The sequence below is a fragment of the Zonotrichia albicollis genome, chromosome 23 (assembly GCF_047830755.1).
Source record: "Zonotrichia albicollis isolate bZonAlb1 chromosome 23, bZonAlb1.hap1, whole genome shotgun sequence".
Lineage (NCBI taxonomy): Eukaryota > Metazoa > Chordata > Aves > Passeriformes > Passerellidae > Zonotrichia > Zonotrichia albicollis.
This window is the reverse complement of record NC_133841.1, coordinates 1,909,383-1,935,007: the sequence shown is the minus strand read 5'-3', so window position 1 is coordinate 1,935,007 and position 25,625 is coordinate 1,909,383. Positions and strand designations below refer to the sequence as shown.

The 25,625-nt window shown below is 53.1% G+C and overlaps 2 protein-coding genes and 3 non-coding genes across 5 annotated transcripts in view; 4 read left to right on the top strand and 1 right to left on the bottom strand.

Moving 5' to 3' along the window:
• LASP1 (LIM and SH3 protein 1) overlaps window positions 1-15,668 on the bottom strand; it is a 32,087-nt gene extending 16,419 nt beyond the window's left edge. The window contains exons 1-2 of the mRNA XM_074557394.1: window positions 15,489-15,668; window positions 7,283-7,377 (exon numbers count right to left, since the gene is read on the bottom strand). Of these exons, the coding sequence (XP_074413495.1) occupies window positions 7,283-7,377; window positions 15,489-15,557 (164 nt within the window). The 5' untranslated portion in view covers window positions 15,558-15,668. The remainder of the gene's footprint in view (window positions 1-7,282; window positions 7,378-15,488) is intronic.
• A 279-nt stretch (window positions 15,669-15,947) lies between these two features.
• TRNAC-GCA (transfer RNA cysteine (anticodon GCA)) lies at window positions 15,948-16,019 on the top strand. Its single transcript has one exon. It is a non-coding gene; the product is annotated as a tRNA-Cys (tRNA).
• A 181-nt stretch (window positions 16,020-16,200) lies between these two features.
• On the top strand, window positions 16,201-16,272 carry TRNAC-GCA (transfer RNA cysteine (anticodon GCA)). The gene has a single exon. It is a non-coding gene; the product is annotated as a tRNA-Cys (tRNA).
• An 86-nt stretch (window positions 16,273-16,358) lies between these two features.
• RPL23 (ribosomal protein L23) lies at window positions 16,359-18,501 on the top strand. Its single transcript, XM_074557395.1, has 5 exons — window positions 16,359-16,505; window positions 16,718-16,801; window positions 17,091-17,219; window positions 17,970-18,083; window positions 18,368-18,501. The coding sequence occupies exons 1-5, from the start codon at window positions 16,493-16,495 to the stop codon at window positions 18,448-18,450; spliced, it is 423 nt and encodes a 140-aa protein (XP_074413496.1). The 5' UTR covers window positions 16,359-16,492; the 3' UTR covers window positions 18,451-18,501.
• A 3,749-nt stretch (window positions 18,502-22,250) lies between these two features.
• On the top strand, window positions 22,251-22,322 carry TRNAC-GCA (transfer RNA cysteine (anticodon GCA)). The gene has a single exon. It is a non-coding gene; the product is annotated as a tRNA-Cys (tRNA).
• Window positions 22,323-25,625: the final 3,303 nt, after the last annotated feature.

The following is a 25,625-nucleotide window of genomic DNA, read 5'->3' as shown; positions in this document are numbered from 1 at the left end:
CCCCAATTTCCCTTGGTGCAGCTCAAGGCCGTGTGCTGTGACTGTGTCAGTTCCTGCAGACAGAGCCCAGCCCCAGCTGAGCACGGGCCCCTTTCAGGAGCTGTGAGAGTGATGGGGGCACCCCTGGGTCTCCTTTGCTCCAGGCTGAGCCCCCCCAGCTCCCCCAGGGCTTCCTCACAGGGTTTGTGCTCCAGACACCTCTGGACACCCTCCTAAATTGGGGGGTGGCCTCACCAGTGATGAATCCAGGGGAACAATGACCCCTCTGCTCCTGCTGGCCCCACCATCCCTGATCCATCCCATCCCTGCCAGCCAGCATCTCCCATTGCCATGGCAACTGCATCCCTACCCTGGGCACTGATAACAGCGATCAGGCACTGCTGGCCAGGAGGGCTGGGAAAGGCAGAATTCCATCCCTGTGCAGCTCAGGAGAACAGGGAAAACCACGGGAGGAGGAGGAGGGAATGAAAAACAATCCAGAAAACAACAACCAGCAGCCTGGCTGGAGTGAATGCAGTGCTGGGTCCTGCTCCAGCCCAGCCTGGGGGAGCAGCAGACAGCCAGGGATGAAGGTGGGATTAGGTTTCCTTTGGATTTTGAGGAAATCTCTCAAGGATTTGAGGCAGCTTTTGCTCAGCCCTGAGTTAGCAGGCAGGCAGGAGGGAGCTGTCTGCGCTGGGTGTGGGATGAACAAAACTCAGGATTCTCCCCCAGGATTGGGAACTGCTTTTCCATCAGTTCCCTGGGGAGGAGGAGCTCCAGCCCTTCAGGAATTTGGGATCCTTCCCAGGGATTGGGCACTGCTTTTCCCCAGTTCCCTGTGGAGAAGGTGCTTCAGCCCCCAGGGAATGGAATCCAAGGCTGGAGGAGAGGGATCCAGGGTGGAATCTGGGATGGGATCCAGATTTTGGTGGGTGTTGGGAACGCTGGGCTGGTGCTGCTGTGGCTGCTGCAGTGCCCAGGGTGGGTGTGAGGAGCCCCAGCAGCAGCCAGACAGGGATTATCCCAGGGATTGATGGAGAGGAGCAGGGAGATCTTGGGAATGGAGCTAACATGGAGCCAGGGGGGATTGGGTGGGGAACTTTGGGGTCTCTCCTCATTGCTGGCATCCCTCCATCCCTTTTATCCATTCCTCTACCCATCCCTCCATGTGTCTGCAGGGCTCAGCCTCATGATCCTTGGGGGTCCCTTAAACTCAGGATATTCAGGATTCCACACACAACAGCACAGGGACCCCAAACACAACCCCACAGGCAGCATCCCCACAGTGGCAGGGACCCCTTCCCACCCTCAAAACCACAAAAAAACCCAAAATACCCTAAAAAAATCCACAAAATCTGCCAGCAGCCCAGAGCAGGCAGCTTTTGTGGCGCTGCTAAATCAGGTCAGAGGAATCTCCCCGGGCTCAGCTCCCGTCTGGCGCCGGCATTAGGGGCGGGCTGAGGCTGAGCCAGGCAATTCCTGGGGATGGAAATTCATCCCTGTGAGCATGGAGATTCCCAAGGGATGGAAATTCATCCCTCTGAGCATGGAGAGTCCCAGGGATGGAAATTCATCCCTGTGAGTGTGGAGATTCCCAAGGGATGGAAATTCATCCCTGTGAGTGTGGAGATTCCCAGGGGATGGAAATTCATCCCTGTGAGCATGGAGATTCCCAGGGATGGAAATTCATCCCTGTGAGCATGGAGATTCCCAGGGATGGAAATTCATCTCTGCGAGTATGGAGATTCCCAGGGATGGAAATTCATCTCTGAGAGCATGGAGATTCCCAGGGGATGGAAATTCATCTCTCTGAGCCTGGAGATGCCCAGGGATGGAAATTCATCCCTGTGAGCCTGGAGATTCCCAGGGAAGGAAATTCATCCCTGTGAGCCTGGAGATTCCCAAGGGATGGAAATTCATCCCTGTGAGCCTGGAGATTCCCAAGGGATGGAAATTCATCCCTCTGGAAGAAGGAGCGGGCTGAGCACAGCAATTCCCATGTGGATGGAAGTTCATTCCTCCTGGCAATTCCCTGGAGATGGAAATTCATCTCTCTGGGAGAAGGAGGGAGCTGAGCACAGCAATTCCTGGGGGATGGAAATTCATCCCTCTGAACATGGCCATTCCCAAGGGATGGAAGTTCATCCCTCCCTCATTAGGAACCCAGCAATTCCCAGGGGATGAATTTCACCCCTCCAGGAGAAGGATCCCCCTGCTCCCGGCAGCCCCATGGGTGCTAAAGGCTCTTTTGGGGGCCACCAGCAATTCCAGCACCTCCCCAGGCAGGGGGAAATTCCACAGGGATGTCAGGGAGTGAATCCAGACCTTCCTTCCCACAGCAGCACCGTGCCTGGTTTCCATGGGATCTGTATTCCCCAAATTCCCCACCCCACAGCAGGAGAGGGGTTTGGAGCGATCCCACTTCCAGATGGAGGTGAATCCCCAAAAACTCACACCCCATTCCATTCCTGCCCTAAAAGCAGCATTCCCCCAAAAAAACCTCTCATCCCAACCAGCAACACCTGAGCTGCTGCCTCTGGAGCTTTTCCCAAGCTGGAAATGAGGATAAATCCCAGAACCCCACTAAAATCTCCTGGGAGTGCAGCCTGGCATGGCCCTGATGGGATTTGGGAGCCCCAGGAGCAGACCCTGCATCCCCAACCCTGAATCTGATCCCAAAAAAACCCCATGGATGATGTGAGTGCTTGGAAAAACCTCGGGAGCTCTGAGTGTTGCTTATATTGAGGTTTTAAAGCAGATTTTGGCATCCAGGAGCAGCCCTGGATGCAAACACTCCCTGTCCCTGCACACCCCCCAGCTGGCTCAGGGATTTGGGAACGATTTGGGGGAGGATTCAGCAGAGCAGAGTTAAACAAAGGAAGCAATTGGCTGTGCTCTGCCAGGAGGCTCCGAGGTCACATCCTGCCTCTCACAGGGCTGGGGACGAGCTTAAAACATCAACTGAGCCTTTGTCAGCACCCAGATCAGCCCCAGGCTGCAGAGATCCCACCGGGAATGGGCACAGGGGAGGGCTGGGATCCTCTCAGGGTTTCCAGGGTGGCTGGGCCCAGCAGCTCTGTGGAGGACAGGATTTCCCCAGGATTTGTCCCAGTGTCCTGGCTGGCACCAGGAGAGGCCAATCCCATAGCCAGGCCAAGCTCAGGGCTGGTTTGGGGCCAGCAGTGGGATTGGGGATTTGCTCACCAGCTCTGGGTGCAGCAGGATCCATCCCATCCCATATCCCATCCCATCCCATCTCCCCAGTCTCACCCCCAATTCCCAATCCCACCCCCAATTTCCAGCGGGGAAACAATCCCAATCCCAAATCCAGGGGCAGGAACAGCAGATCCTTTTGATCCAGCAGGGAACAACCCCAATCCCAAATCCAAAAGAAGCAGCAGATCCCTGGGATCCAGCAGAGAAACAAGCCCAATCCCAAATTCAGGAGCAGCAAGCACAACCCTCTGATCCAGCAGGGAAAGAATCCCAATCCCAAATTCAGGAGCAGGAACAGCAAATTTCTCTGAATCAGCACAGAAACAACCCCAATCCCAAATCTGGGAGCAGCTGCAGATCCCTGGGATCCAGCAGGAAAGAATCCCAATCCTAAATTCAGGAACAACAGCAGATCCCTCTGATCCCAATCCCAGCTCCAGGGACAGCAAATCCCTCTGATCCAGCAGGGAAAGAATCCCAATCCCAAATCCAGGAACAACAGCAAATCCCTCTGATCAGGGAAACAACCCCAATCCCAAATCCAGGAACAACAGCAAATCCCCCTGATCCAGCAGGGAAGGAATCCCAATCCCTGATCCCTCAGCCTCAGCATAGCAAGTTTAATATTTAAAAAAAAATATAAAATAGATTTAATATATATAACAAACATACAAAATATTTTTAAGTATTTATGAAATATATATTTGCTATAAAATCTCTACAAAATGTGTTTTTAGGAGCACTGGAGCTGGAATTCCAGCCCTGCCTGTCTCTTGTACCCAGCTTTTCCCCACTTTTCATCTGGGAAAAGTCTCAGACTTCCTTGGATTTTCCCTTCTCCCACTTTTAGCTCCAAGTGCTCAGGCCAAGAGCTCAGCCCAGCCCTGAATGTCCCTTCCAGTGAGCCACCAGTCCCTCCCAGTGCCCAGCTGGGGACAGGGAGGGGGCTGGGGACCATCCCATCTGCCACCCAGCCATTCCCAAAGATTTCTGCTGGAATTATGGCAGGGCTGGCTGGAGGAAGCCCAGCCCTCTTCCTTTCCTCCTGCTCTCCCACAAGAAAGAAACTCAGGAATTTGGCAGGGGGCCACGGGCTCGAACAGAGAGGACCCTGTTTGGAGAAGCAGCCTCTTCCCTGCCAGGATAAACGTTGCTTTTCCACCCCCTCCTCCTGGATCAGAGGACATTTTCCCTCCAAATGCAGGAAATTTGGGAAGGCTGAGCTCCTCCTGGGATGTCCCCAGCCAGGCACAGCTCTGCTGGGAGCAGCTGAGAAAGAACCAACCCCAAATCCCCAAATGAAATTTTCCCCTTTTTTTTTTCCACATCCCAACACACTGGAAAACCCTCCAGCAAATTCCAGCTGCTCCTTTTGCTTTCAGACCAGGAAAATGGGAAGAAGAAAGGATTTTTAGGGGCAGTTGCTGTGCTGAGAGCTGGGCTGGGAAGGGTTAAAGCAGCAGCAGCATCAAAGGGAGCCCCCAGAGAGGGGGGTGAGAACCCGAGGTTGCGCAGACTCCTTGGAATGTCAGGAATTTCCCATTATTATCCCACTTCCCTGGCAGGGAGAGCACCAGAGCAGGACCCTAAGCCTGGGGATGGGCAAATCCCACAGGGCCAGGGGGGGAATTTTGGGTCAGGACATTCAGAACAGCTCGGGGGGGCTCAGCTCTGCCAGGACACCCCAAAATCATCACTCCTCCCAAAAGCAGAACCCACCTGCTCAGCACAAACATCCTCCCCAAAAAGACCCCCAAATTTCCTGCTTTTTTCCCAAAAAACTGGAGCTCCAACGGTGCTGTTCCCCCACAAATAAATCAATTTATTTTCAACCGGTTATTTGCATTGTCACCCTGGTGAGACCCCCCCGCAAGAAATGCCATTCCCTGTCCAAATTGGAATTTAACAAATTTCCTCTCAGCCCAGCTGAATTTTTGGATTTTGGACAAGCCACAGCCACCCCCAGCAAGAAAAAAAAAACAACCTAAAAAACCCCCACGGAAATGGGAGGGTCTGGCCAAGCTCTGCTCTCACCACTTCTCCTTTCGGTGTAACTCAGAAGAGTAAATTTAAAGAGCAAAAATAAAAACTTTCAAGAGTAAAATCAGGAATATTGGGAAGAAATTCCCCCCTGTGAGGGTCTTTCACAGGTTGTTCCATCCCTGAAGTGTCCCAGGGATGGGTTTGGATGAGTTTGGGGCACCCAGGGATGGTGAAAAGTCTCCCTGCCCATGGGGCTGGATGGGATTTAAGGTCCCTTCTCATCCAAACCACCCTGAAATTCCCTAACTCCTACAGGGATCTTGTCAGCATCAGCATTTTTAAAGCACCCTGTGAACAGACCACCCTAAACCAGCACAAGAAATTAATTACATTAATTATATTCTCTAGTTTTCCTTCTAAGGACTGCTAGTGCATAAGGAGCAGTTAAAAAAAATCAAATTTTCAAGCTGCCTTTTAGATATTAAGAAGCATTTTGGGTACACAGGGTCCTTCTGGATAAGGGGAAAAAAAAATAAAGGTTGGAAGGGAACATTCAGTGGTCAGGAACAGGTGGAAAGGGCCAGGAAAAAAAAAGGCCCAGAGGAAAAAGTGCTCAAGGAAAAAAAGGGCCCAGGAAAAAAAAAGAGTCCCAGAGGAAAAAAAAAAATAAAGGGAAATAAAAAAAGGACCCTGAGCTCTTGCTCCACCCTGCCCTGCCTCCATCCCCCACACCAAGGATTTCACCTCCCAGGTTTATTTACCTTAGGATTCTTTCCCTGCCAGGAAATTCAGGTGGCTGCACCCAGCCCAGCCCGGCCTGGTGAGCTCTGCACAAAGGGAATTTCAGGGTCTGTTCCCTGCACAGAGCAAATTTCTGGAGAAATTCCAGAACTGCTGGAATTCCTGCTCCTGGAGAACTTGGGATGTCCCACAGAGCCCAAGGACCAGAGTTTGAGAGAGGAACATCCAGGAGAACCCACAGAAAATCTGCATAGGAGATCCCCAGAGGAAACCCCACAGGAGAGACCCTCACACAGCACAGGAGATCCCACAGGAGGATCCCCCACAAAACCCCACAGGAGATCCCCCATAGCATGAGGTCCCAAAGGAGGATCCCACAGGAGGATCCCCACAACAGGGCCCCACACAGGAGGAGACCCCAGGAGAGATCCCCCCCCCGTGGACCCCACAGGAGATCCCACAGCAGAGATCCACAGAAGGTCCCACAGCACAGGAAGATTCCCCACAGGAGCGTCCCCACAACAGGGCCCTACACAGGAGATCCCATGGGATGATCCTCACAGGACAGCCCCCCACAGAAGGGGACCCCCACACAGCAGAAGACCCACAGAAGGCCCCACAGAAGGGTCTCACAGCACAGGAGAGGCCCAGTGGACCCCATAGGAAGATTCCCCCACAGGAGAGACCCCACAGCACAGGAGGCCCCCACAGGAGAGAACCCCCACAGCACAGGAGACCCTCAGTGGAATCCACAGGAGATCCCATGGGAGGATCCCCACAACAGGAGACCCCCATGGGAGGATCCCCACAACAGGGTCCCACACAGGAGATCCCATGTGAGGATCCCCCACAGAAGGGGACCCCCACAGCACAGGAGAGGCCCAGTGGACCCCACAGGAGGATTCCCCCACAGGAGAGACCCCACAGCACAGGAGAATCCTCACAGCAGAGACCTCCCCCCATAGGAGAGGCCTACACAACAGGGCCCCACACAGGAGTATCCCCACAGCACAGGAGACCCCCACGGGAGGATTCCCACAGGAAAGACCTCCACAGCTCAGGAGGCCCTCAGTGGACTCCACAGGAGTCCCCCACAGGAGGAGATCCCACACATCAGGGTTCCACACAAGAGATCTCACACAGAAGGGGACCCCCACACAGGAAGGTCCCACAGGAGAGACCCCACAGCACAGTGGACCCCACATGAGATCCCACAGTAGGCCCCACAGGAGGATCCCCCAGAAAATCCCACAGCATGAGATCGCCATAGCAGGATCCTAAAGAGGAGGGTCTCCCACAGCAGGGATCCCCAGAAAATCCCCCATAAAACCCCCCAGGACCCCCCACAACGGGCACTCACGCGTTGCAGTAGGGCTTCTTCTCGTAGCCCTTGTAGTTCTTCATGTTCAGGGTCATCTTGCAGGTCTCGCAGTGGAAACATGATTTGTGCCAGAACTGCAACACAAAAAAACCCCAACTATCAGCACCAGGGATCCCAAAACTCTGCTGGAACCCCACAGCTCCCACCCAGCATGGCAGCAGTGCCACCTGTGATCCCGAGAAAAGCAAATTTTCCTTCTAAGAACTGCCAGTGCATAAGGAGCAGGCACAAAAATGGGGTTTCCAAATGCCTTTTTAGATATTAAAAAATATTCTGGCTCCACAGAGCTCAGGACCAGCCAGGAGAGGGGAGCAGAAATCAGGATCCTTTTGGATAAATGAAAAAAAAAAATTGGTTAAATGAGCACAGGGAACATCCTGGTTAATTTAGGATCAAACCCCATCTCTCCTGATCTTCCCAAGTGCCAGGGGAGGCTTTTTTTCCTCCCATAAATCCAAGAATTCATGGTTAGAAAAAGCTCCTTCTGCAAGTGACACCACAGCAGAGGGAACAGCTGTGTTTGAAGATTCAAAGCTGCTGCTTTGGGTTTAGTTTTTATTTTATTTTATTGCTGTTCTTTGCTCGGTGCCAGCCAGAAGAGCAGGTCAGGTGAGGCTGCACGAGCCAAGCAGGAAAAGGTTCTCATGGGAAGCAGACAGAGATGCACAAGAAAGACACAAACCCAAAAAGCCAGACCCTGACCCCACACCCTGGGCTGTGACAAACCCTAAATTGGAGAATTTTAAGGTTCTTTTTTAGGGCTGCTCCTAAAGAAATTATTCCCACTTGGCTCTGAGCTGAGGAGGAGCCCGAGGACAGCTCAGAGCTGGAGTTAAAGGTTGGATTTGATGATCTGGGAGTAAAATTATTCCGATTTTGTCATTCTGAGGTTGCACAGACCGAGTTCAATGTCCTGCCAGAGTCCAGACTCCACTTTTCCATCTGGATTTGTGGGGTCTGGTGGGAATTCCCAGGCCCCAGAGAAGAATGGGAATTTGCTCCTGGAGCAGGGAAAAAGGGAAAGCACAGCCTGGAGCAAAACCTTCAGTCCTGCCCTAGGGCAACCCCCCAAAAAATCAGGGAAAACTCCACCAAAAGCCCAATTAGCAGCTCCAAGCACTAATCAGAGCACAGCCAAGTGCCCTTTAACACTCAGCCATCACACCCAGAGTGCCCAGCTCTGCTTTTTGCTGGGATTTCCACTTTAAACCCTTCAAGCAGCCGATTCCCCTCTCCAAGGCCAGCCTGGATCTGTGTCCCCGCAGGGACCAAGCCCTGCTGTCACCTCCCCAGGTGCCACACCCCTTGCACAAACACTGCCAGGCTCTGGGGACGTGACTCAGCCCTGGAGAGGACAATCCTCCTCCTTTTAATTGCTCTCAGACACGGATTTGTTCCTCCAGCTGCAGGGGCTTTGCTCCTCCATCCCTTCCCAGAGTGGTTTTGCCCCTTTCCCAGTGTTTTGGGCTCCTGCAGGATGGATCAGAGGCTGGATCCTGAGTTTTTTTGGGGCTCAGGAGCTGCCAGGGATGGCACTGTGGATCTGCAAGGGGGGAAACTGAGAGGCAGCACAACCCCAGAGCCTTCTCCTCAAGGAATGGCCCAGCTCCCAGGAGGATCTGGCACAGCCAGCAGATCCCTGGGATCCAGCAGAGGAAAAACCCCAATCCCAAATTCAAAAGCAGCAAATGCCTCTGATCCAGCAAGGAAATAATCCTAAATCCCAAATCTGGGAACAGCAACAGATCCCTGGGATCCAGCAGAGGAAAAACCCCAATCCCAAATGCAAAAGCAGCAAATCCCTCTGATCCAGCAAGGAAATAATCCTAAATCCCAAATCTGGGAACAGCAACAGATCTTTGGGATCCAACAGGGAAACAACCCCAGTCCCAAATGCAGGGGCAGCAAATCCCTCTGATCCAGCAGGGAAAGAATCCCAATTCCAGCTCCAGGAACAGCAGCAGATCCCTGGGATCCAGCAGGGAACAGCCCCAATCCCTGAACCAGGAGCAGCAGCAGATCCCTCTGATCCCAATCCCAAATCCAGGAACAGCAAATCCCTCTGATCCAGCAGGGAAACAACCCCAATCCCAAATCCAGGGAGATTTGAGATCCTGCAGATGCCTCTGATCCCAATCCCACAGCAGGACTCTGGCACGCTCTGCTCCCATCCCAGAGCATTCCCAGCACATTCCTGCCCCAGTTCCCACCAGGAATTGCTCAGCACGGCCATTCCCAGCCCGAGGCTCTTCCCAAGGGATTTGGGAAGAGATTTAGGATCTGGGATCCTTTGGGAAGTACCCATGGAGCATTTTCCCTGTCCTCAGCCTCGCTGCCACACTCCCTGTCTCACAGACAGAGTGGAATTAATGCTGGATCCACAAAATCTGAGGCAGCGCTAAAAGGAGGCTGGAGCAGGGCTGGACACAGGGGAGCAGGAGTTATTTCAGCTTCCAGGAACGTTCTGCTCGCTCTGGAAAGAGGACAGGATCCAAATGGGGTTTGGGGGAGGATGAACTCCCTGTGCTTCCCAATCCTGAGCCTGGAGGGGATCCCAGGTGACCCCACATCCCAGCAGGCTGGACAGGATTTTAGTTCTACGTGCGAACACACATTTTGGAAACTCTTCTGACCAACATAACCTCAGTGGAAAATGACAGATTTAAAGGAAAACAGCTCTAAAACTTTCCAGGTTATGCAGGTGAGTGGGTCAGAGATAATACACGCTGGGGAAATGAAGGAATTATGGAATGGTTTGGGATGGAAGGAACCTCCAAACTCATCCAGTCCCACTCTGCCATGGGCAGGGACATTTCCCACTGTCCCAGGGTGCTCCAAACCCTGTCCAGCCTGGCTTTGGACACTTCCAGGGATCCAGGGGCAGCCACTGCTTCTCTTTTCCGACCAGGCAAAGCCTTTGCACCATACCTGGGGCAAACCCCATAACCTGGGGAGCAAACCCCATTAACACAGGGACCCCTGGATTTAGGATAACACCCAGAGGAAGCCCCTGGGCTGAAGGAGACGAGCCCAGGGTGAGACTCAGCTCAGGGTGAGCCCAGCCCAGCCCTCGGGTGTCACTTCCCCTGCGGAAGCCAGAGCCAGCAGTGGCACTGTCCCCGTGGGGGCAGGGACAGCGATGTCCCCAAAGCCACTCGGGGCACGTCAGGGCTGTGGGGAGAGGGGTCAGGCTCAGGGTTTTCCATAAATCCCAAAGGGAAGTGGGGTTTCCCTGGTTCTGGCAGCAAAGGCACATCCCAAGGTTGGGGCTGTGCCCTCCTGCTGCCAGCACAGCCCGGCTGCCCTTCGGACTCTGCCCAGGAAAAACAGGGACAGGGACTCCAGGGGCTGGGAAAAGCAGGGACAGAGAGAGGAACTCCACACAGGGATAGAGGCAACTCCAAAGGCTGGGAAAAGCAGGGATAGAGAGAGGAACTCCACACAGAGATAGGGGCAACTCCAAAGGCTGGGAAAAGCAGGGACAGAGAGAGGAACTCCACACAGGGATAGGGGCAACTCCAAAGGCTGGGAAAAGCAGGGACAGAGAGAGGAACTCCACGCAGGGATAGAGGCAACTCCAAAGGCTGGGAAAAGCAGGGACATAGGAACTCTGAGGGCCAGGAAAAGCAGGGACAGAGAGAGGAACTCCGAGGGCCAGGAAAAGCAAAGATAGAGGAACTCCAAGCAAGGACAGAGGCATTCCAAGGGCCAGGAAAAACAGGACTAGAAGAACACCAAGGCCTGGGAAAAGCAGAGATAGAGGAAAAGCAGGGATAGAGAGAGGTACTCCAAGGGCCAGGAAAAGGATGAACAGAGGAATTCCAAAGGCTGGGAAAAGCAGGGACACAGAGAGTAGCCAAGGGCCTGTAAAAAGAGGGATAGAGGAATTCCAAAGGCCAAGAAAAGGAAGGATAGAGGAATTCCGAGGGCCAAGAAAAGCAGGGACAGAGAGAGGAACTCCACACAGGGATAGAGGCAACTCCAAAGGCTGGGAAAAGCAGGGACATAGGAACTCTGAGGGCCAGGAAAAGCAAAGATAGAGGAACTCCAAACAGGGACAGAGGTACTCCAAGGGCCAGGAAAAGCAGGGACACGGGAATTCCAAGCAGGGACAGAGGAAAAGCAGGGACCAAGAGAGGTACTCCAAGGGCCAGAAAAAGGAGGAATAGAGGAATTCCAAAGGCTGGGAAAAACAGGGACAGAGAGAGTAGCCAAGGGCCTGTAAAAAGAGGGATAGAGGAATTCCAAGGGTCAAGAAAAGGAAGGATAGAGGAATTCCGAGGGCCAAGAAAAGCAGGGACAGAGAGAGGAACTCCACACAGGGATAGAGGCAACTCCAAAGGCTGGGAAAAGCAGGGACAGAGAAGGAAACTCCCAGGCCTGGGAAAAGCAAGGATAGAGGAACTCCAAGCAGGGACAGAGGCATTCCAAGGGTGAGGAAAAGCAGGACTAGAAGAACACCAAGGCCTGGGAAAAGCAGAGATAGAGGAAAAGCAGGGACAGAGAGAGGTACTCCAAGAGCCAGTAAAAAGAGGGATAGAGGCAACTCCAAAGGCTGGGAAAAGCAGGGACAGAGAGAGTAGCCAAGGGCCAGTAAAAAGAGGGATAGAGGAATTCCAAGGGCCAAGAAAAGGAAGGATAGAGGAATTCCAAGGGCCAGGAAAAGCAGGGACAGAGAGAGGAACTCTACACAGGGATAGAGGCAACTCCAAAGGCTGGGAAAAGCAGGGACATAGGAACTCCGAGGGCCAGGAAAAGCAGGGACAAGAGAGAGGAATGCCAAGGGCTGGGAAAAGCAAAGATAGAGGAACTCCAAGCAAGGACAGAGGCACTCCAAGGGCCAGGAAAAGCAGGACTAGAAGAAATCCAAGGCCTGGGAAAAGCAGAGACAGAGGAACTCCGAGGGCCAGGAAAAGCAAAGATAGAGGAACTCCAAGCAAGGACAGAGGCATTCCAAGGGTGAGGAAAAGCAGGACTAGAAGAACACCAAGGCCTGGGAAAAGCAGGGACAGAGAAAGTAGCCAAGGGCCTGTAAAAAGAGGGATAGAGGAATTCCAAGGGTCAAGAAAAGGAAGGATAGAGGAATTCCAAGGGCCAAGAAAAGGAAGGATAGAGGTATTCCAAGGGCCAGGAAAAGGAGGAATAGAGCAATTCTAAAGGCTGGGAAAAGCAGGGACAGAGAGAGTAGCCAAGGGCCAGTAAAAAGAGGGATAGAGGAATTCCAAGGGTCAAGAAAAGGAAGGATAGAGGTATTCCAAGGGCCAAGAAAAGCAGGGACAGAGAGAGGTACTCCAAGGGCCAAGAAAAGGAGGAATAGAGCAATTCTAAAGGCTGGGAAAAGCGGGGACAGAGAGAGTAGCCAAGGGCCTGTAAAAAGAGGGATAGAGGAATTCCAAGGGCCAAGAAAAGCAGGGACAGAGAGAGGAACTCCACACAGGGATAGAGGCAACTCCAAAGGCTGGGAAAAGCAGGGACATAGGAACTCCAAGGGCTGGGAAAAGCAAAGATAGAGGAACTCCAAGCAAGGACAGAGGCACTCCAAGGGCCAGGAAAAGCAGAAGACTAGAAGAACTCCAAGGCCCGGGAAAAGCAGGGACAGAGAGAGTAGCCAAGGGCCTGTAAAAAGAGGGACAGAGGAATTCCAAGGGCCAGGAAAAGCAGGGACAGAGAGAGGTATTCCAAGGGCCACAAAAAGGAGGAATAGAGCAATTCTAAAGGCTGGGAAAAGCAGGGACAGAGAGAGTAGCCAAGGGCCAGTAAAAAGAGAGATAGAGGAATTCCAAGGGCCAGGAAAAGCAGGGACACAGGAATTTCAAGCAGGGACAGAGGAAAAGCAGGGCCAGAGGTACTCCAAGGGCCAGGAAAAGCAGGGACAGAGAGAGGTATTCCAAGGGCCAGGAGAAGCAGGGACACAGGAATTCCAAGCAGGGCCAGAGGCACTCCAAGGCCTGCCCACGGTTTGATGGGAACTGGGGCAGCGTTCCGGGAAAAGGGCAGCCGGAGGCGCTCCGGGGCGGGGTGAGCCGCACCACGAGCGGGCCGAGCCCCGGCTCTTCGGAAGAGGAAGTGGGTGAGGAGCCCGAGGAGGACAAGATGGTGACTGCGGGCTCCTGCCGGCTCCCACAGCTGGAACCGAGCCTCTCCTGGAGCTCAGAGAGCCCCGGCTCATCCCCTTCCCTGCCGGCAATCCTGGGATCCCCCTTCCCTCCCGGTCGGCCTCAATCCTGACGCTCCTCTTCCAGTTATCCCCAACACCCCTTCCCTTCCAAATATCCACAATCCCCAAATCTCTTCAAATATCCCCCATCTCAGCACTCCTTTTCCCTTCCAGTTATCCCCAACCCCCCTTCCCTTCCAAATATCCACAATCCCCAAATCTCTTCAAATATCCCCCATCTCAGCACTCCTTTTCCCTTCCAGTTATCCCCAATCCCAACACCCCTTTCCTGTCAGCCCCAACACTCCCTTCCCAATATCCACAATCCCCAAATCTTTCCAAATATCCACAATCCCAGCACTCCTTTTCCCTTCCAGTTATCCCCAATCCCAACACCCCTTTCCTGTCAGCCCCAACCCCAACATTCCCTTCCCAATATCCACAATCCCCAAATCTTTCCAAATACCCACAATCCCAGCACCCCTTTTCCCTTCCAGTTATCCCCAATCCCCCCTTCCCTTGACATTTTCACAACCCCAAACCCCTCTTCCCTTCCTTTTATCCACATCTCCCAAACCCCTTGCCCTTCCAGATTTTCACAACCCCCAAACCCCTTTTCCTTCCAAATATCCACAATCCCAAAACCCCTTTCCCTTCCAAATATCTACGATCCCAAACCCCTTTTCCTACCAAATATCTACAATCCCAAACCCCTTTTCCTACCAAATATCTACAATCCCAAACCCCTTTTCCTACCAAATATCTACAATCCCAAAACCCTTTCTCTAGCAAATATCTACAATACCAAACCTCCTTTTCCTTTCCAAATATCTACAGCCCCCAAACCCTTTTCCCTCTAAAATATCCACAAATCCCAAACCCTCCCTTCCCTTCCAGTTATCCCTTCAACCTCTTTTCCCTTCCTATTGTCCCCAATCCCAACACCCAGCAGCTCCTGGAGGCTCCCAGGGCCCAGAGCCACTCAGAGCCCCAAATCCCAGGATTTAGGGGTGATAGTTCAGCTCCCAGCCATTCCCGGCCTCAGGAAGAAGCATCATCCCTTAAAAATGCGAGCAACAGGGTCTGCCGGAGCTCAGGAATGCCGCTGGAGAGCGGAGTGTTCTTTTCCCAGTTACTTTTTTTAGTCCCTAAACTGGTTGTCCCAGAAGCCTGGGAGAGAAGGGGGAGGAGAGTAAAGGAAATCCCATGGGAAGAGCAGCGGGAATGGAGCCCCACCATCACCTTCCCCACCTCCAGCTTCCACCAGAGCTTGGGTTTTGAGGGGAAAATACTCCAAAAAAATATTCCAGGTTAAGGGAGGCAGCCCCGGAGTGGAGGGATGGGATTTTGGAACAGGGAAGTAGCAACTGGGATGGGAGATTTGGAAAAAATAAAAAAGAGGAAAAAAAAAAAAAAAAAGGGGGAAAAAGCTCGATAATGGAAACCAGATGAGGTTCCCGGCTTCAGGGAAGCGTTAACTGTTGCTTTCCTTGGGCCTCCACACGGATGTGCCGCCTTTGAATGGGAGATATTCCAATAAACAGAAATATTTGCTATGGAAGGAAGAGCTGGGGATGCTGCCGGAGCCCCCAGGGCAAAGAGCTCCGTCCCTGTCCCCTCCCCTTGGGGACCATGGGGACACCGGGGGCTCCAGGGACCCCCAGGACACGGTGGGGGAACATGGAAATATCCTCGGGAAATGAGGGTGGGAGGAACCCAGATCCCCTGGGGTCCCACCAGGAGGGGATCCAGCGTGGAAATCCCCCCGGGAAAAGCGGGGTTTGGAGTGGGAAGCGTGGAAATATTCCCGGGAATAGGGCGGGGGGACAGCCGCGTCCATAAGGAAGTGCCACCCGCGGAGGATGGGGGGCTGAAATCCTACCGGAGATCCCCCAAAACAACGCGATCCCATGGAAAACCCGTCAGGGAATGAGGGTGAGGGGAAAAACCATCCCATGCAGAGGCGATCCTATGGGAAAAACCCCAAATCCTTGTCGCGGTCCCCACGTGCCACCCCGCGGAGCTCACCTTATCCAAGCAGTTCACCTTCTCCGTGGGATACACGATCTTCCCGCAGCGCGCACAGTTGGGATTCATGGCGGAAAACTCGCGTGGAGGGGGAAAAAAAATTAAAAAAAAAAAACCACTCTCACCCTCCTCGGCCGCCTTCTTCTTCTTCCACTGAGCCGCCGCCCGCGATGTCGCGACTTTAAATAGTCGGGAAGGGGAGGAGGCGGTGGGAAAAAGGAAAGGGGAGGGACCGCGGGGGCGGGGCGCGCACCTACGCGTGCGCGCACACGTAACGCGCGTGCGAGCGGGGCGCACACCCCCAGGGAGGCAGCGCCGAGCTGAAACACCCCTAAAAAGGGCTAAAAAAGCGTAAAAACCACAAGAAATTTGCATTGAGGGCGCGGCAGGACTCGAACCAGTGACCTTTGGGTCCAGGGCGCCTGTAGAGGGAATTCCTGGCGGGAGCAGGGCGCGAGCGGGGGTATAGCTCAGTGGTAGAGCATTTGACTGCAGATCAAGAGGTCCCCGGTTCAAATCCGGGTGCCCCCTCGAAGAGTGTTTTTTAATCTTTTTACCCATTTTTTCGGTTTTTTTGTCGGTATTTCCGGGGGATTGAGTGGAGCAGTTTGAGGCAGGCGGGCCGCATTTACATGCACGCAGCCTCCATTTCTCGTACAGAACGGCGCGCAGTGAGCAGTAAAATATTACCCAGCCACCACCATTACCCAGCGGGGGTATAGCTCAGTGGTAGAGCATTTGACTGCAGATCAAGAGGTCCCCGGTTCAAATCCGGGTGCCCCCTTATTTTGCTTAATTTTTTTTTTCCTCCCTTCAATCCCAAGTTTTCTCGCCCCAATTATCCGTGGTCGTTCTTTCCGTCCCCGTCGCTCCCTCCCGGTGCTCCCGGTGCCCCCGGTGCCGGTGAGGGTGTCGCGTTTCCCGCCGCCGCTAGGGAGCGCCACGAGCGGAGAGAGGCGGGGCGGGCGCGTCACGTGACATCCGCCGCCTCTTCCGCCGCCAAGATGTCGAAGAGAGGTGAGGCCGGAGTCGCTCTCCGCCGCCATCCGGCTCCATCCGCCGCCATCCGGCGTCCCCGTGGCCGCCCCGGCGCAGCGGGGACCCGGGAAGAGGCGCCTGAGTCCGGGCGGGCGCGGATATCGCGGGTCGTGGCGCCGTCGCCCTCCCCGTGAGGCCGCGGCCGCTCCGTGAGGCGGTACCAGGCTCTTAACGCTCTTCTCGACCCGCAGGACGCGGAGGTTCGTCCGGGGCCAAGTTCCGCATCTCGCTGGGTCTCCCGGTGGGGGCCGTGATCAACTGTGCTGACAACACCGGTGAGTGCGGGGCTTGGACCGCGGGGGCGGCCGGAGGGACGAGCCGGGAACCGGGGCAGCCCCTCAGGAACCGGGAGAGCCCCTCGGGAAAGGCCCCCTCAGTAACCCCACGGTGAGGTGTTCCCTGCATTCCCAAACCTCCGTTTTCCTTCTGAAATCTCTCGCTGGGCCCGTGGTAGTGGCAGTGCCGTGGGGTGTCCCTATAGTGGGACGTGTCCCCGGCTATCCCGGGATAAGGGCGGTGCTGCTCCCCGGTATCCCGGGATAACGGCGGCGCCGCTCTCCGCAGGGGCCAAGAACCTCTACATCATCTCCGTGAAGGGCATCAAGGGCCGCCTGAACCGGCTGCCGGCGGCCGGCGTGGGTGACATGGTGATGGCCACGGTGAAGAAGGGCAAGCCGGAGCTGAGGAAGAAGGGTGAGTGCCACCATTGCCGCCCCGAATTGTCCCCGGAGGGTCCCCGAGTCACCTCCCCCCCTTCTCTAAAGCACTCGTTGGGTCCGTGCCGTGGCTCAGGGAGTTGTCGTGGAAGGGCAGAGCAAAGGCGCCGCTTTTGGGTGAAGTGGCAGCTGCTGGTGCTGTTGATTTCAATCAGCGGTGGGACAGAGGGTTTGGGAATCCTGGAATGGGCTGGGTGGGAAGGGACCTTCAACCCCATCCATGTTCCACTGTCCCAGGTGTCTTTGGACACTTCCAGGGATCCAGGGACAGCCACAGCTGCTCTGGTAACCTGTGCCAGGGAGGAATTCCTTCCCTAAATCCCCTCCTGAGCTCAGCTGTCCATCAGTAAAAGAGAAATAATGTTACGTGGATCCATAAAATTAAAAATGATGGAATGATTTGGATGGGAAGGAACCTTAAATCTCATCCAGGTGCACCCCCTGCCATGGGTTTGCTCCTGCTCTGGAGGAGTTTTTGCTGAATATTGTTTGTGAATTAATAATTTACTTCAAAATAAAAGTCCAAAACTAGGAAAAACCTGGGTTTTCCAAGTGTAGATGGAGCAGGTATTTCACAGTCAGTTTTAATGGGATTGTTGACTATAAAGTGTAACTTTTGAGTAAAACACCACAAATACAAGGTGCAAAACAACACCCACCCTGAATCTGGTTTGATTCCTGTGGAATGTGTGTTTTTCCTGAGGGCTGTGACACTTTTTCCTCCCAGTGCATCCAGCAGTGGTGATCAGGCAGCGGAAATCCTACAGGAGAAAAGATGGGGTGTTCCTGTACTTCGAGGACAACGCGGGAGTGATTGTAAATAACAAAGGAGAAATGAAAGGTGAGCCTGGCAGTTAGAAAAAAATGGAAAAAGGACTCAAGGTTCCCCTCAGAGAGTGGGATTTTGGCTGGGAAATGCTGCCCTGAACCACCCCTGAGCTCTAAATCACAGAATTCCAGAGTGGTTTGGTTGGAAGGGAGCTCAGAGCTCATCCCCAGGGATATCTCCCATTATCCCAGGGTGCTCCAGCCTGGCCTTGGACGCTTCCAGGGGCAGCCACAGCTTCTGTGGGACCAGGTGAGCCTCTCTGACCATGGGCTGTTGTTGTTGTCCCTGTTTTCCAGGCTCAGCCATCACAGGCCCCGTGGCCAAGGAATGTGCAGATCTGTGGCCCAGGATCGCCTCCAACGCCGGCAGCATCGCCTGATCCCGATCCTGCCCCTGGCCAGGGATACAAAATAAAACTCCTTGTACCAACTCCGTGGTGTTTTCATTCCAAACAGGAGCAGGGTTGTGCTGGGAGGTGATTTCATGGGAAATCCCAGCTGGAAAATGGGATTGGGGGGTTTGAGTTGTGTTTTTCAGGAAGGTTCCTGAAGAATCCCTGGAGTGGCTCAAATTTTCGTGATCCTGAGTCTGAGGGGAGCTGGGAGGGGTCTGTGCCTTTGTGCTGGAGCTCCCAGAATTGGAGAAATCTGTTTGTGGTGCTCCTGGAGCAAAAGGAGGAATGGTTTGGGTGGGAGCTGGGATTTCCTGGCCCACAGGACGGGGGAACTTCACCCCTGGGCTCCCAGGTGACCCACAGGTGACCGTGGGGTGGCTTTGGGGCTCTGGTGTGGGTCCCTGGTGCCTGGAATGCCTGCCCTGACCCCAAATCACAGGGCTGGAAAAGGGGGCAATTCCCACCTCCAGCCCTGCCCCCAAATCGGGGCAGGAAAAGGGGCAATTCCCATTTCCAGCTGGCACCGAGCTGTTCCCTGCTGCTCTTCTGGAGATTCCTGGTGATTCTGGGTCACTCCCGATGCCTCCTGTGCCATTCCCGACATTTCTGTGCCATCCCTGATGCCTTTTGTGCCATTCCCGATGATTTTGTGCCATTCCTGATGTTCCTGTGCCATCTCTGATGACTTTGTGCCATTCCCTATTCCTCCTGTGCCACTCCTGACGTTCCTGTGCCATTCCCGACGTTCCTGTGCCATCCCTGATTACTTTTGTGCCATTCCCGATGTTCCTGTGCCATCCCCGATGATTTTGTGCCATTCCCTGTTCCTCCTGTGCCATTCCCGATAATTTTGTGCCATTCCCGACGTTCCTGTGCCATTCCCGACGTTCCTGTGCCATCCCTGATTACTTTCGTGCCACTCCTGATGTTCTGTGCCATTCCCGATGTTCCTGTGCCATCGCTGATGATTTTGTGCCATTCCCTATTCCTTCTGTGCCATTCCCAATAATTTTATGCCATTCCCGATGTTCCTGTGCCATTCCCTGTAATTTTGTCCCATTCCCGACGTTCCTGTGCCATCCCCGATGTTCCTGTGCCATCCCTGATTCCTTTTGTGCCACTCCCGACGTTCCTGTGCCATTCCCGATGCCTTTCTTGCCACTCCCGACGTTCCTGTGCCATTCCCTGTTTCTCCTGTGCCATCCCTGATTCCTTTTGTGCCATTCCCGATGTTCCTGTGCCATTCCTGATTCCTTTTGTGCCACTCCCGACGTTCCTGTGCCATTCCCGGCGTTTCCGCGCTGCGCTCAGAGCGGGAAGGCAGCGACACCTCCTGGATTCAGCAGCACCATCCCAGGCAAGGCTGCACAAATCCCCGCTTTGGGCGGGGTTTTTAAACCTCTCTGACCCTTCCTGGATATTCCTGAATATTCCTGGATATTCCAGAGCCGGGTGCAGGCAGCAGGAGCAAACCTGGCCAAGGATTTGCGCATGCCGAGGGTCACTGGCTCTGTTTCCAGAGTTTTGGAGCAGCTGAGCACACGTGGATCATTCTCTGGAAGGGCCCAGCGCTGCTCTGGGGGTGATCCCAACACCCCAAACCTGCAGCTGGAGGAGATTTCTGTCTCCCCAAGCAGTGACCATCATTCCAGAAGTGCAGGTGGTGCCTTAGGTTTTAATTTTTATATTTTTATGGATTCTGTGCTGCTTTAGTGTGTGGGGTCTGGGCTTGTACGAGGGGATGGTGAGCACAGAGCAGGGAGACAAAACAATTCCTGCTCCAGCTGGCACCAAGGACAAATGACCCAAATCTCAGCCCCAAGAGCACAAACACCGTGGGCTGGAGAGAGAAAAACAAGGATGGGACTTCATAACCCAAAGATTGGACAATTAACTCCAATATTTAAATGGAGCAGAACTTAGAAAGGTGAGAGACCCTGTGAGTCATCATGCATTTTGTGACCATTTTGGGTTCATTTAGTGACCATTTTGGGTTCATTTTGTGACCCTTTTGGTTCATTTTGTGACCGTTTTGGGTTCATTTTGTGACCATTTTGGGTTCATTTTGTGACCCTGTTGGTTCATTTTGTGACCATTTTGGGTTCATTTTGTGACCATTTTGGGTTCATTTAGTGACCCTTTTGGGTTCATTTAGTGACCCTTTTGGTTCATTTAGTGACCATTTTGGGTTCATTTAGTGACCATTTTGGGTTCATTTAGTGACCCTTTTCGTTCATTTTGTGACCATTTTGGGTTCATTTAGTGACCCTTTTCGTTCATTTTGTGACCATTTTGGGTTCATTTTGTGACCATTTTGGATTCATTTTGTGACCATTTTGGGTTCATTTTGTGACCCTTTTGGGTTCACCTTGGGTGCAGCCCTGGCTGGGCTCTTGTGCTGCCCCAGGTGGATCCATGGAGGAGATGCTTTCAATAAATCCCTGCTTTATTCTGGAATTCTGGCCTCAGTTCCAGCTCAGCCTTCTGAAAGCATCACAGGGACCTGCTCCATGTAAGCAACCACCCCAATAAATCTGCTTTTGTGGGTCAGTTCTAACATTCCCGCTTTCTGAAGGATTTCCCTGTGGCTTCCAGAGTTGGATTAAACATTTTGGGGAGGATTTTTGGTGTTGCAGTAATTCCTGAGCCAGGCTGGGCACACACCCCGAGACCTCCAGAGCTACGTGGTGACATTTTGAAGTCAGCATTGGAAATGTTCATTTCCTTTGAGCCACATTTGGGGTTTTTTAGAGGGAACCAGGTGGGAATTCAGTACCTGCCTTACCCAGGAGCATGCTGAGAGCCCTGGTGTGAGGACAGTGAGACCAACCAGAGCCTGTGGTGACATTTTAAAGTCAGTGTTGGAAATGTTCCTTTCATTTGAGCCACATTTGGGGTTTTTTAGAGGGAATTCAGTACCTGCCTTACCCAGGAACGTGCTGAGAGCCCTGGTGTGAGGGCAGTGAGGGAGGGCTGGGTGTGCCAGGCAGGGCTGGGAGCAGCTGGAGTGTGACAGCCACCCCTGGAATGTGACAGAGCCACGTCAGTGGCCACAGGGAACCTCACCTGGCTATGAAAAGCCTCACCTGGCCATGAGGAACCTCACCTGGCTATGAGGAACCTCACCTGGCCACAAGCAGCCTCACCTGGCCACAGGGAACCTCACCTGGCCACAAGCAGCCTCACCTGGCCACAAGGAGCCTCACCTGGCCATGAGGAGCCTCACCTGGCCATGAGGAACCTCACCTGGCCACGAGGAGCCTCACCTGGCCAGGAGGAGCCTCACCTGGCCATGAGGAGCTTCACCTGGCTATGAAAAGCCTCACCTGGTCATGAGGAGCCTCACCTGGCCACAGGGAACCTCACCTGGCTATGAAAAGCCTCACCTGGCCACGAGGAGCCTCACCTGGCCACAGGGAGCCTCACCTGGCTATGAAAAGCCTCACCTGGCCACAGGGAACCTCACCTGGCCACAGGGAACCTCACCTGGCCATGAGGAGCCTCACCTGGCCACAGGGAACCTTACCTAGCCACGAGGAGCCTCACCTGGCTATGAAAAGCCTCACCTGGCCATGAGGAGCCTCACCTGGCTATGAAAAGCCTCACCTGGCCACAGGGAACCTTACCTGGCCACAAGCAGCCTCACCTGGCCACGAGGAACCTCACCTGGCTATGAGGAGTCTCACCTGGCCACAAGGAACCCCACCTGGCCATGAGGAGCCTCACCTGGCCACGGGGAACCTCACGTGGCCACAAGCAGCCTCACCTGCCCAACCTGCGCAGGTGGGGGTATAGCTCAGGGGTAGAGCATTTGACTGCAGATCAAGAGGTCCCCGGTTCAAATCCGGGTGCCCCCTCCCCTTTTACGTCTTTTTATCCCCAAAAATGCGGTTGGGAACCCGGAATTCCCAGGTTTTCCCCTCCAAGGCGTGTGCAGGCTCCGCGTTGGTTCCCAGCAGAGGGAGTTGGTGAGGAAAGGGAGGAGGATTTTGGGAGGATGTGGGGTTTTGTGCTGGGATTAATTAAGCTTTGCTGGGATGGTAAATGAGCAGGGAATTCCTGCTGGGAATGCCCATGGGAAGCAGAGGGTGTAGCTCAGGGGGAGAGGAAAGCATTTGCAGATTGAGAGTTTCCTGATTCACCTGCGGGTGCCTCCTCTTTTCTCCTCCTTTTCCTCATCCTCCAGCCTTCCTTCTGCCCAAATCCTTCAGGGGAAGGTTGGGAAGCTGCTGTGGGAGGTTGTGCTGGGCAGGGAATGTGGGGTGGGAGCACCAAGGCCTGGAAAAGCACAGGGTGAGGAACCACTCAATGAAACTCCTCACGGGAAATCTGGGCCTGCCCGAGCCTCCCCTGGGCTGAATTCTCTGCAGGGAGAAATTCTGGGGAAAACTGAACTTGGATCCGCGTTTTAATGGATCCAAGTTCAGTTGGAGTCCTAAAAAAGTCCTCAATGTACCCTCAGAGGTATTCTGCAGGGGGTGAGGGGGAACCCCCACAGTAATCTATTTATTCAATATTCCTAAAAAAATACGCAGCCAGTGCTTCTGAGGTGATTGAACTTCTTGATTTTCACTCCTGTGCTTTCCTTTCTTTTAGTGGTCATTGGATGAAAATTCCCCTAGAATAGTGGGCTCTATTCAGAAAAAAATGGAAAAGGCTCTGTTGAACAACGTGTCTTAAGCCAAAAAAAAAAAAAAACCCACCAAAAAAACCAAACTAAAACCCAAACCAACAAAACCAGCATGCAAAATACACTGGGAAATCTGTGGAGTGAAGGAAAAACCCTCAGCTTACACGAGGCACAGTCTGTCCCATCAAGAACAGGACAGGCTTCTCTGTGCCATCTGTTCTGTGCTGTCACCTCTCCTGCTCTGGCCACCTCACCTGGGAAGAGAAAAAGGAATTCTGAATGGCTTGAAAGGGTTTTTAATTCTGTCTGACAAACTGTTGCATGTATTGGTGACCTGGTGTCCCAGGTGAGAGCACAAAGTTCTCCCTTCCCCTGGCATGACAGATTCCTGTTCCAACCTGCTGAGCATCATTCCCTCGAAAATATTGGGACTGACCCCTCCTATAGAAGGAAGGAGGAATTGACAGACTTTCCTGAGGAAAAGAATGGGCTCTAACCATTTTTTCCTGCCCCAAATGAGGCGTTAAACGTGTATCAGGAACTTGGAGACAGCATTTTTCAGAGAGGGAAAAGGGAGCTCGTCAGTTCACTGGCGGTGTTTGAGTTTTTTGGGAAGAGCAGGGTGTCCCTGCTGCTGTTAGAATTCAATGATAAGACAGGAATTATTGCCCTCCAGTGGTTATACAATCACAGAATCACGGAAAGGTTTGGGTTGGAAGGGACCTTGTAGAACACCCAGCTCCTCTCCCTGCCATCACCTGTGGGATCTCAGCACCTCAGGACTGAGGTGCCACCGAGAGCACCCTTGGGGGGCTCGGGAGTCCTGGAATGTTCCAGAAGTGTCTGGTGGCTGCACTTTGATCCTACACAGGAGACGACACCTGTATGAGGATAGGAGGGTTTCACTGGGGTGAATGGTGAAGGGATTGGTTAATTAGAGGGTGAGACACAGGGTTTAGGATTTCTGTACAGGGGGGTTTAGAGAAGTAAGATGGAGGAATTGGGGCGTGTCCTGTCCTTCTTCTTCTTCTTCTTCTCCTCCATCTTCTGTGGTGATGGTGGCACTTTGGGATTGGTCATTACTGAAAGTGCACCGGACAATAAAAATAAAAAGGATTGGGGAAAAATGATAAATATTGTACACGTAACAATGGGTATAAAGATAGGTGACTGTCCGGAGGGCAGGGAGTGTGCTCATGGCTGACTGCTGAGCAGAGCTCTGTCGGGCCGAGAGAAAATCTTTTAGATAAACAATTAATAAACATAAAAACCGAAAGAAGAACTGAAGCCTCTTCTCGTCCTTTGATACGCGGGCTGCCCCAAGGCCACTCCGGGCCTTTCCAGGCCCTCCAAACAGCCGAAAACCAGACAATCACCTTCCACCACCCCAGTTTGCTCCAAGCCCATCCAGTGGTTATACAATCACAGAATCACAGAAAGGTTTGGGTTGGAAGGGACTTCATAGAACACCCAGTTCCCCTCCCTGCCATCACCTTCCACCACCCCAGTTTGCTCCAAGCCCATCCAGTGGTTATACAATCATAGAATCCAGTGGTTATACAATCACAGAATCACAGAAAGGTTTGGGTAGAACACCCAGTTCCCCTCCCTGCCATCACCTTCCACTACCCCAGTTTGCTCCAAGCCCATCCAGTGGTTATACAATCATAGAATCACAGAAAGGTTTGGGTAGAACACCCAATTCCCCTCCCTGCCATCGCTTCCACCACCCCAGTTTGCTCCAAGCCCATCCAGCCTGGCCTGTCCTCAGTCACTGACGGGGTTCCCACAGCTGTTCAGGGCAACCTGCTCCAATGCTTCTCTTGGAATGCTGCAGGACCTGATTTTTGCACTGACTGTACTGTCTGCCATTCAGGATCTGTCCTTTGATGCCTTTTGGGTCCACGCCAACAATTGCCAATTTTTTTTTTTTTTTCCCCTGCTGAAGCACATATTTTTGTATTATGTGATGGGTAGAAAATACTGAAGAGCCTTTAGTATAATCTGTACACCCAGTGATACCAGCAGGGAACCAGAGAGTTAACCACTCAACACATCCTGCTTTCCACCTTTAAATACACACCTTATTGTACAAACCCGAGTGTACACCAAATTCCGCCTCAATTCCGTGCCTTTGACCTTCTGAACACAGTCATTGCTGGAGGGTGTTTTACTTAGCCAGAAGCTCAGCACAGAAACTCGGGGACATCGGTGTTTAACAAAGGGTTTTATGCAGAGTGGAGATAAGAGATGCAAAGACAATGCTGTAATCAAGGTCTTGACAATTGCAGGGATATCATTCCCCATGGGGAGGATTTGGGGTCCAGTCATCAATTGTGCATCCCACTCTGGGGCAGGAAAACCTCCAGGTTAGTGAAGGGACTGAATTAAATGGTTTTGCATGGGAGGCCTTTGTTAATCGAGTCTGGCTGTGGTGCACAAAAAGCTTTACCCAGAATGTGGTAAAATACTTGGAAAAAAATCCTTAGCATCAACCTTTGCAGAATAAATGTACTTGTTGCATTGTACC

Excerpts from the sequence above, each read along its gene's own strand:
- RPL23 (XM_074557395.1), top strand. Across the intron at positions 16,802-17,090 it reads CAACTGTGCTGACAACACCG|GGGCCAAGAACCTCTACATC; the intron begins GTGAGTGCGGGG and ends CGCTCTCCGCAG. Across the intron at positions 18,084-18,367 it reads TAACAAAGGAGAAATGAAAG|GCTCAGCCATCACAGGCCCC; the intron begins GTGAGCCTGGCA and ends CCTGTTTTCCAG.